At 41.0% G+C, this 11,880-nt stretch overlaps 1 protein-coding gene across 2 annotated transcripts in view; it reads left to right on the forward strand.

The window, feature by feature from the left end:
* Positions 1 to 10,766, forward strand: part of LOC117560038 (atrial natriuretic peptide receptor 1-like) — a 28,143-nt gene extending 17,377 nt beyond the window's left edge. The window contains exon 3 of one of the 2 annotated variants that reach the window (XM_034236789.1): positions 10,580 to 10,766. In XM_034236789.1, coding sequence (XP_034092680.1) covers positions 10,580 to 10,686 — 107 coding nt within the window. In that variant the 3' untranslated portion in view covers positions 10,687 to 10,766. The remainder of the gene's footprint in view (positions 1 to 10,579) is intronic. The other variant, XM_034236788.1, reaches the window with a different exon arrangement.
* The last annotated feature ends 1,114 nt before the right edge of the window (positions 10,767 to 11,880 follow it).

Raw genomic sequence — 11,880 nt, forward strand, 5'->3', positions numbered from 1 at the left:
GCCTCTATGGAGAGAGACATCAAGCATGCTCATTTCTGACGTGGAGCTAATCTGAAGTAAACATTGAATACTGCTTTCTATTCCTCCATCTTGTGACTGTGTAACTCCCTCTCTTGGATATCAGCATGTGAAGGACACTGTTCAGGAACTAGTTGATGCTCTGTATGTGATGACTCCTTCCATTCTGGAGAGGATCACAGATACATGGATCCTGAGATTCAAGCTCAAGCCGGTGACGAGGGATTATTAACATTTTGAGATTTTGAGATAAAGTCAGAATTTTGAGATTTTGAAAAAAAAGTCCGTATTTTTGAGAAAACGTCAGAATTTTTGCGATTTTGAGAAAAAGTCAACATTTTGAGCAAAAGTCCGAATTTTTAGCAAAATACATTATTTTGTTATTTTAAGAAAAAGACAGAATTTTCAGATCTTCAGAAAAATTCAGAATGTTTTGATTTTCAGAAAAAGGCCAGTATTTTGTTCATGACAGGATGATTCTACAATGACGTCTTGTGCTTTTTCAGCGGCAGTACAGCCGCTCTGTGCTCGGCCGTGGAGAGTTGATGGACTCTGTGTGCTGTGCCCAGTGCGTTTTTAGAAAAAAGCGGCTGTGATGGAAACTTCTGGAGCAATGGAGTGGAAACACAGTGAGACACGGGGAGAGCTTGATGGCAAACACTGACGGATTATTATGAAGTTAACGGCCAGAGAATTGACATGTGCTGCAGACACGGGGTGACACAGCCCGACCTATTCTGAAGATCTCTTCTGTGGTCGGAGGTTTTAACTAACTCAGAGTGTAATAATCAACATCCTTCATTAACAAGACTAGACAAACAGGGCACTAAATGTGACTAGAACGGTGGTCCGTGGCCAAATGTACGCCAGTGGGACCTACGATAAGAAGGACTCCCAGATGTCCACAAACAATAAATCAAATATAAGTCTCAGTTCAGCTTGTGCTTGTTTTGGAAATTCCACACTTAATCACCTTCTGGTAGGAAGAGAACAAATACACAAGCTTAAACCAAAGTTTTGTTATTTAATACAGATTTATAGCATTTAACAGAATCAATATTATTTCCAGCTGGAAAGGCCAGAGGTCCTGCACTAGAAAATAGTACCAAGATCTCACCAAGTTACACAGAAAAGCAATGACTTTATACAGGGAGGAGACACAGGAAGAGGATTCATTCAACGAGGACACTTACATTACAGTGTTAAGAAAGGTTGGGGGGCATTATAGCATAATTACAACCCTAACGTCCATAGACCTTTGAGACAAATGTCGGCATCAATGATTCCTAGATTTTGTGGAGTATGTACAGAAACCTACAACTCACTCTTTCCAAGCGGTGAAGTCTTGACGTGGCTCAAATCGAGCTCCGTTTGGTGGAAAAGAAAACGGGTTCTTGCGAGATTCTCAAGAAACCAACACCAGGCCCAACAAAGAGCTCCCAAAAACTCATGTTAGTGGAAAAGGCGGAGGAGGGTCTGCTCCACAGGAACTTGCTTAATTTATGTGTTGGCTTTGTGTAGCGTGTTGGTTAAATAATTCACATTATCAAACGTTGGTGTAGTCACAGAGTGTGTTCTGATCTGCAACCTACAAGGTCCTGAATCTGACTGTCAGTCAGGGTTCATTTTGCAATGATGAGTGGCTCGCTGCACATCATCCCTCTCACAGACTGTAGGGTAAACAACTAATGCAGGAATGATTTAAAACCACTGGCTGCATCTTCATCTCTTCATGCACGGAATTATTGAATTATATATCATAAACATGTGCAATGTTGTTCCACATAAAGAAACATGATGCATTATATCCAGCAGGTCAACCGGCTGCAGCTGCAGCACAACAACATGAGGTGTTTGTCAGATTACAAACCGTCTCGAGAGATCTTTAAATCAAAGAGACCCTATCATGATTTTAGTGGACCTGAACATCAGCAGGAGAGGACTCTTTAAAGTAGAGACACTACATACTGATATAACCTGAACATCAGCAGGAGAGGACTCTTTAAAGTAGAGACACTACATACTGATATAACCTGAACATCAGCAGGAGAGGACTCTTTAAAGCAGAGACACTACATACTGATATACACCTGAACATCTGCAGGAGAGGACTCTTTAAAGTAGAGACACTACATACTGATATACACCTGAACATCAGCAGGAGAGGACTCTTTAAAGTAGAGACACTACATACTGATACACACCTGAACATCAGCAGGAGAGGACTCTTTAAAGTAGAGACACTACATACTGATACACACCTGAACATCAGCAGGAGAGGACTCTTTAAAGTGGAGACACTACATACTGATATACACCTGAACATCAGCAGGAGAGGACTCTTTAAAGTAGAGACACTACATACTGATACACACCTGAACATCAGCAGGAGAGGACTCTTTAAAGTAGAGACACTACATACTGATATACACCTGAACATCAGCAGGAGAGGACTCTTTAAAGTAGAGACACTACATACTGATACACACCTGAACATCAGCAGGAGAGGACTCTTTAAAGTAGAGACACTACATACTGATACACACCTGAACATCAGCAGGAGAGGACTCTTTAAAGTGGAGACACTACATACTGATATACACCTGAACATCAGCAGGAGAGGACTCTTTAAAGTAGAGACACTACATACTGATATACACCTGAACATCAGCAGGAGAGGACTCTTTAAAGTAGAGACACTACATACTGATATACACCTGAACATCAGCAGGAGAGGACTCTTTAAAGTAGAGACACTACATACTGATATACACCTGAACATCAGCAGGAGAGGACTCTTTAAAGTAGAGACACTACATACTGATATACACCTGAACATCAGCAGGAGAGGACTCTTTAAAGTAGAGACACTACATACTGATATACACCTGAACATCAGCAGGAGAGGGACTCTTTAAAGTAGAGACACTACATACTGATATACACCTGAACATCAACAGGAGAGGACTCTTTAAAGTAGAGACAATACATACTGATATACACCTGAACATCAGCAGGAGAGGACTCTTTAAAGTAGAGACATTACATACTGATATACACCTGAACATCAACAGGAGAGGACTCTTTAAAGTAGAGACTACATACTGATATACACCTGAACATCAGCAGGAGAGGACTCTTTAAAGTAGAGACACTGCATATACACCTGCACATCAGCAGGAGAGGACCCTTTAAAGTAGAGACACTACATATACACCTGAACATCAGCAGGAGAGGACTCTTTAAAGTAGAGACACTACATATACACCTGAACATCAGCAGGAGAGGACTCTTTAAAGTAGAGACACTACATATACACCTGAACATCAGCAGGAGAGGACTCTTTAAAGTAGAGACACTACATACTGATATACAGCTGAACATCAGCAGGAGAGGACTCTTTAAAGTAGAGACACTACATACTGATATACAGCTGAACATCAGCAGGAGAGGACTCTTTAAAGTAGAGACACTACATACTGATATACACCTGAACATCAGCAGGAGAGGACTCTTTAAAGTAGAGACACTACATTCTGATATACACCTGAACATCAGCAGGAGAGGACTCTTTAAAGTAGAGACACTACATTCTGATATACACCTGAACATTAGCAGGAGAGGACTCTTTAAAGTAGAGACACTGCATACTGATATACACCTGATCATCAGCAGGAGAGGACTCTTTAAAGTAGAGACACTACATACTGATATACACCTGAACATCAGCAGGAGAGGACTCTTTAAAGTAGAGACACTACATACTGATATACACCTGAACATCAGCAGGAGAGGACTCTTTAAAGTAGAGACACTACATACTGATATACACCTGAACATCAGCAGGAGAGGACTCTTTAAAGTAGAGACACTACATACTGATATACACCTGAACATCAGCAGGAGAGGACTCTTTAAAGTAGAGACACTACATACTGATATACACCTGAACATCAGCAGGAGAGGACTCTTTAAAGTAGAGACACTACATACTGATATACACCTGAACATCAGCAGGAGAGGACTCTTTAAAGTAGATACACTACATACTGATATACACCTGAACATTAGCAGGAGAGGACTATTTAATGTAGAGACACTACATACTGATATACACCTGAACATCAGCAGGAGAGGACTCTTTAAAGTAGAGACACTACATACTGATATACACCTGAACATTAGCAGGAGAGGACTATTTAATGTAGAGACACTACATACTGATATACACCTGAACATCAGCAGGAGAGGACTCTTTAAAGTAGAGACACTACATACTGATATACACCTGAACATCAGCAGGAGAGGAATCTTTAAAGTAGAGACACTACATACTGATATACACCTGAACATCAGCAGGAGAGGACTCTTTAAAGTAGAGACACTACATACTGATATACACCTGATCATCGGCAGGAGAGGACTCTTTAAAATAGAGACACTACATACTGATATACACCTGAACATCAACAGGAGAGGACTCTTTAAAGTAGAGATACTACATACTGATATACACCTGAACATCAGCAGGAGAGGACTCTTTAAAGTAGAGACACTACATACTGATATACACCTGAACATCAGCAGGAGAGGACTCTTTAAAGTAGAGACACTACATACTGATATACACCTGAACATCAGCAGGAGAGGACTCTTTAAAGTAGAGACACTACATACTGATATACACCTGAACATCAGCAGGAGAGGACTCTTTAAAGTAGAGACACTACATACTGATACACACCTGAACATCAGCTGGAGAGGACTCTTTAAAGTAGAGACACTACATACTGATATACACCTGAACATCAACAGGAGAGGACTCTTTAAAGTAGAGATACTACATACTGATATACACCTGAACATCAGCAGGAGAGGACTCTTTAAAGTAGAGACACTACATACTGATATACACCTGAACATCAGCAGGAGAGGACTCTTTAAAGTAGAGACACTACATACTGATATACACCTGAACATCAGCAGGAGAGGACTCTTTAAAGTAGAGACACTACATACTGATATACACCTGAACATCAGCAGGAGAGGACTCTTTAAAGTAGAGACACTACATACTGATACACACCTGAACATCAGCTGGAGAGGACTCTTTAAAGTAGAGACACTACATACTGATATACACCTGAACATCAGCAGGAGAGGACTCTTTAAAGTAGAGACACTACATACTGATATACACCTGAACATCAGCAGGAGAGGACTCTTTAAAGTAGAGACACTACATACTGATATACACCTGAACATCAGCAGGAGAGGAATCTTTAAAGTAGAGACACTACATACTGATATACACCTGAACATCAGCAGGAGAGGACTCTTTAAAGTAGAGACACTACATACTGATATACACCTGATCATCGGCAGGAGAGGACTCTTTAAAATAGAGACACTACATACTGATATACACCTGAACATCAACAGGAGAGGACTCTTTAAAGTAGAGACACTACATACTGATATACACCTGAACATCAACAGGAGAGGACTCTTTAAAGTAGAGACACTACATACTGATATACACCTGAACATCAGCAGGAGAGGACTCTTTAAAGTAGAGACACTACATACTGATATACACCTGAACATCAGCAGGAGAGGACTCTTTAAAGTAGAGACACTACATACTGATATACACCTGAACATCAGCAGGAGAGGACTCTTTAAAGTAGAGACACTACATACTGATATACACCTGAACATCAGCAGGAGAGGACTCTTTAAAGTAGAGACACTACATACTGATATACACCTGAACATCAGCAGAATAGGGTCCTTTAAGTTAAAGTAGTACTATATTATAAAAATACTGCTTAACAAGGTGATGTATAGCACACTGCATGCATACTCTTAACTAATCATTAACAAGAAACTTAGCTATAGAGACCATTTGAAGAACTGCAGTTTTTGGCATTAGACTCGTTGGAATATAGTTTTAAACAATAATTGTTTTCCTGGCAAAAACATTTCTGGTTCACGTTTTTGAGTAGTATTCAATATAAATGAATGTGTCTACTGTATAGTAAGGTTATTGTAGTTGTCTGTAAATCTATTCTCCTGCTCAGGCGTCTCTGAAGCTCCCACATCAACACGTTTACTCTGAAATCTGTTCCTGATCATGGCAGCAGCTCAATAACCCTGAAGACACTTTGTTTAAACACGCTGATAGAGGCGTCAGATCCAAGCCGGCACAAAGAGAGCGAAGGGCTTCAGGACTAATCACCAGACGTTTGTAATTGCGCATTCATCGCTCTGTGTGCTTTGTGTCCTGTCAGTCCTGAGGGAGATAGAAGAATAGGACTTAATTACCTCACACGCAGTCAGAGAGCTTGTGATCACCAAGATAAAGTGACAGCTTTCATATTAAAACATTACACTTTGTTACATGTCAGACAGTAAAGGCAGGAGAAAATCCACCCTTTAGTGAATATACAGATATCTTAACGCACAAAGTAGTGTACACTAAATAATTCAATTATAGAGTGGTGCAAGGATGTCGTATTCCTGTGTTGGTCCCTGAAGGCAGCATCTCTCTGGTCCAATGGGATTTCTCATTGTGATTTTGAATTATTGCAGAAAATATCTCTGTTTCAAACAAACGTTTATGATTCTTACACGTTTAGTTCAGCAGGATAATCTCCACATATTAACACACCTGATTTCTGAAGTAAAAAGCTAATGTTGGGCTATAAAGGAACTACAGCACGGTCACATTCACGTCACCACCTGTTGCGACCTGGCTCAAAAGGCCACAACAAAAAGGAGACACAACATGTCAATGGGTAGAACAATATGTTTATTAAAGAAAGTAATTAGCCAAATTCATAGAGTGCAACAAAGTGGAGCAACTGAGAAAACCCGTACTTCATACTCAACCAAAACCCAGGTGTCTGCAGGGGAAAGCAGAGCGAGAACAGAGAGGAGCAGAGAGGCTTTAAATAGCTGCAGGACACCAGACCCAGGTGCCCTGAGTTACTGTAATCGATGCAATCACTGGAGCCAATGCAGCACAGACAGAACAGCCACACACTCTCTACTGATGGACCCACAGGGGCATCACACCACCGCTAAGCTAAAGGTGGCTAATGTTGGGCTATAAAGGAACTACAGCACGGTCACATGACTTCACCTCTCCACCGCTAAGCTAAAGGCGGCTAATGTTGGGCTATAAAGGAACTACAGCACGGTCACATGACTTCATGTCACCACCGCTAAGCTAAAGGAGGCTAATGTTGGGCTATAAAGGAACTACAACACGGTCACATGACTTCACGTCACCACCGCTAAGCTAAAGGAGGCTAATGTTGGGCTATAAAGGAACTACAGCACGGTCACATGACTTCACGTCACCACCGCTAAGCTAAAGGAGGCTAATGTTGGGCTATAAAGGAACTACAGCATGGTCACATGACTTCACGTCACCACCGTTAGCTAAAGGTGGCTAATGTTGGGCTATAAAGGAACTACAGCACGGTCACAAGACTTCACGTCACCACCGCTAAGCTAAAGGAGGCTAATGTTGGGCTATAAAGGAACTACAGTACGGTCACATGACTTCACCACCGCTAAGCTAAAGGCAGCTAATGTTGGGCGTGATGACGATGTCGTAGAATTAAAATCTCTTCAGCTTGTGTTAACCACAGACCTTATTTCAGAATAGCAACCAAAAACACATTCAGGACACCATTGACCTCCAGACGAGTTAACTGGAAGTGTTAAAATGCTTAGTGATTTCCTGGTTTTAGGAATCGTAACTGCACCACTTTAAAGTCAACCCTACAAATGTGTCATATTATCGTTATAGAGATTTTGGATCAGATATATTGTGTAAAAAATTGTTTTGAAATTAAACAACTAATGCAGGTTGTGTTTATGGATCATTTATGATCTCAGCTCTCAAAATATAATTTCTAGCTGGTGGCGATGCACCCATAGTTAATGTCAGTAAGTGCAGTTTGATTTATGTCTCTGCCTGGATATAAAGCGCCCGTCCTCTCCGGCTCCAGCGTATTAATCTTTAACCACTGCCAGATGGACGGAAGAGTGAAAGAGGGCTGAAGCACGGCCTTGTGGGTGGATTTGTTCAGGATGATCGACTACGCACCACAACGTCTTTGAGCCCCGATTACGATTCAGTTTACACTTTGAGACAAAAAGTTTGGAAATGATGAAAACAGGATTTTAGAGACACTGATGTCCTGAGTCGGATAACGCCTATAAATCCATATTTTTGTTTCCAGTCTTACCCCTTTTTTTGCAATTCAAAGTCATTTTAGGGACTTCAGCATGCAGGAATAATAAAATACTTTAGAATAGGCAAAAATAACACAGAGAGGGCCTGTCTGCCGGGAGGAGACCTGATCAATAACACTTCATTTTTAATGAGATAGGGAGGTGAGGGGTCACGCTACAGAGCAGTGCAGGAATAAGTCCTAAAATGTGGAAATGAGTCAGCATTTCATCACTTCCTGTCCCCTGGTCTGGAATTCAATGTTTTGTTAGTCTGAAATAAAGTCTGTGATTAACTCAAGCTGAAGAGATGTTTAGTTCTACAACATAAAATACGTCAGTACATTGAAGAAAGTGTCTAAATGAGATGACTAAACGTCTCTTTAGGTTTTCTCGATGGAGCCTTTGCAATACCTGGAAAGAAGTCCTCCCTGCACCACTAGTGTTAGCAGCCAAACATACTTATAGAGCCCGGAGTAAAAACTATAATGCAGAACATGTTGGATTGTTGTTTCAGAGTTATTAATGTGTTTGCTTGTAAAGATGGACCCCTTTTTTAATCGCTATATAATGAATTTCCCAACATGGATCCAAAGCACTTAAATCTTAAGGATTTCTACACTTTGAGTATTTTCTCACACACCAGTAATTTAACTGAGAGGCCTGAATCCCCTGGTCATTCCAATGCTGCTGTACTTCATAAACACCACATTATGAAGACCAGAAACACGCCTAATATAGTCATATTGGCTTTCGAGTCATTATGCAATTTCTTAAAATGCCCTTTCTTTTTGTTGGTCCTGTTGTGAAACATTATTGCATCAGCCTGAACTCACATTGCAATCATGTTGAATCACATCTGAAGGGATTGTTTCAAAAGCAATGTTTTATTTTTGTTAGTTTATAATATTCCTGCAACAGTTCCACGGCGTAGTGATCTTCATTTCTGCCTAGAGGCTTTCTGTGTGGTGCCAGAGGGATGAAGCAGATAAAGAGAAAGCAGATGAGGTTTGCAGGACGTGTACATTTGATGTTTTCACTGTCACACGTTGTGTGTTGGCTCGAGTCCTCTTGGCTTCTCGCTGAGCTTTCTGTAATTGTCCGTGGGAGGACAGAAAACGAAGTCTCGCTCTGACACCATGGCAGGTTTCCCCAGAGGTTTTCCCTCCTGCAGAGCGAGATCGTGACCCGGCAGACACACAGCTCCGTCACTGGTCTCATTGTTTTCAAATCAGAATCAAAATGATTAATTTAACCCTGAGGGAAATCTGGTTTCATGACATTTGCTCCATTTTAGAATGAAAAGCACAAAGATAAAAATAAAAAATAATTAATATAAACGTAAAAAAAAGGAAATGTTAAATGCTGGATAAAATAAAAATGTATACAATTAAAAAAAAAAAACGATATAATCATAATTAAAGTAAAATTGTGCAATTAAATAGAATAAAAGGAGTCATATAAACATGAGAAGTTAAGGAGAAAATGTGAGAAATAAATAAGATATAGTGAAAATATTTATATTAACATAAGAAGAAAATATAAAAAAATATAAAAAAGTATTTAAATGAACACATAGAAAGAGAAAATGTTGTGTGTGTGTGTGTGTGTGTGTGTGTGTGTGTGTGTGTGTGTGTGTGTGTGTGTGTGTGTGTGTGTGTGTGTGTGTGTGTGTGTGTGTGTGTGGCAATTAGAGATCTCTAAGAGCCTGTTGTAGTGAGAAAATAATGGAGCCGTGCTCATTAACATAATTATGCAACATTCGGGACGAGTGACTAATGGCAGGCAAACAGAGAGTACACTTTATATCTTGTTTCTTTGCCGCTGAAAAAACATTATAATTTATTTTAGCATCATTGCATATCTCCGGTCTGTGAGAATACAGGGCAGAGCTGAGGCAGTAAGACTTCAAAGATTTACGAGATGAAGGAGAAGCTACCCAACTGAGATTAAGAAGAGTCTCTCTCGACCCCTGGATTAAAAAGTGTGGATTCATTTTGTGATTTTTAATGATATGATGTTCCCAGGTCTAAATGAGAGAAGCAGTTACGCATTAATGACGTTGTTCTCTGCGGGTTTAAGCATTGTCTTCACTCTGTGGACGATATTTAAGTGGCAATAGACAACTCTGCCATCCCTATAGGGCTGTAACTCGCGGACGCTGAAGCGCACACACCACACGTATGGAAATGCATTTTAAAATGTTTTTGTTGTTGAAATAAATTATAATCCCTACTTCTCTTTTCCACCGACCCCCTGCAATCCCCTCAAGAACCCCTAGGGTTCTCCTAAATGTATTTCCATATTTCTTTAGGGGGAAGTCCATGGAAATTCTGTGAAAAAAGCCTAGCTGCAGCGGCTGCAGAGACCCCAACATGCCGGGAGTGCAGAACAAAAGGGTTGAATACAGAGTCAATCTAGGCAACTCTTCCCAGATCATCACAGAGACGAAGAGGTGGGGTACACGAGACAAAGAGGTACACGAGATAAAGAGGTGGGGTACATGAGACAAAGAGGTGGGGTACACGAGACAAAGAGGTGGGGTACATGAGACAAAGAGGTGGGGTACACGAGACAAAGAGGTGGGGTACACGAGACAAAGAGGTGGGGTACACGAGACAAAGAGGTGGGGTACACGAGACAAAGAGGTACACGAGACAAAGAGGTGGGGTACACGAGACAAAGAGGTACACGAGACAAAGAGGTACACGAGACAAAGAGGTGGGGTACACCAGACAAAGAGGTGGGGTACACCAGACAAAGAGGTACACCAGACAAAGAGGTACACCAGACAAAGAGGTGGGGTACACGAGACAAAGAGGTGGGGTACACGAGACAAAGAGGTACACGAGACAAAGAGGTACACGAGACAAAGAGGTGGGGTACACGAGACAAAGAGGTGGGGTACACGAGACAAAGAGGTACACGAGACAAAGAGGTACACGAGACAAAGAGGTGGGGTACACAAGACAAAGAGGTGGGGTACATGAGACAAAGAGGTACACGAGACAAAGAGGTGGGGTACACGAGACAAAGAGGTGGGGTACACGAGACAAAGAGGTGGGGTACACGAGAAAAAGAGGTACACGAGACAAAGAGGTACACGAGACAAAGAGGTACACGAGACAAAGAGGTACACGAGACAAAGAGGCGGGGTACACGAGACAAAGAGGCGGGGTATTTATATAGCACCTTTCAAAACAAGGCGCTTTACCAAAATGAAAGACATTAAGAAACATATTATAAAATGGCATTTAAAAACAGTCATTAAAAAGCAACGATAATAAAACATGAATAACAAAGGTACATGAGTAAAGGTTACAGTGCAGTGTGAGCAGGGCCGTATCCAGGATTTCCTACATGCAGAGGTCCAAACATGACCCCCCCCCCCCCCCGAGATTTCTGGGATTTTCATGATCTAGTTAGGTGCTTTTGAAGTCCTGAGGGGGTCACACATTGGATAATATATTGATTTCAAACCAAGTTATATCTTCAATGTTTTACTCAAATTGAAATGAAAGAAAATCATTACAACGTTTGTTAAAAGGTAATCCTTCTGACATTGGATGAACATAATTAACTTGAGCTCTCTAGCTAGTTTATTTATCTTGACCT

The sequence above is a fragment of the Gymnodraco acuticeps genome, unplaced genomic scaffold (genome assembly GCF_902827175.1).
Source record: "Gymnodraco acuticeps unplaced genomic scaffold, fGymAcu1.1, whole genome shotgun sequence".
In the NCBI taxonomy this organism is placed as follows: Eukaryota; Metazoa; Chordata; class Actinopteri; order Perciformes; family Bathydraconidae; genus Gymnodraco; species Gymnodraco acuticeps.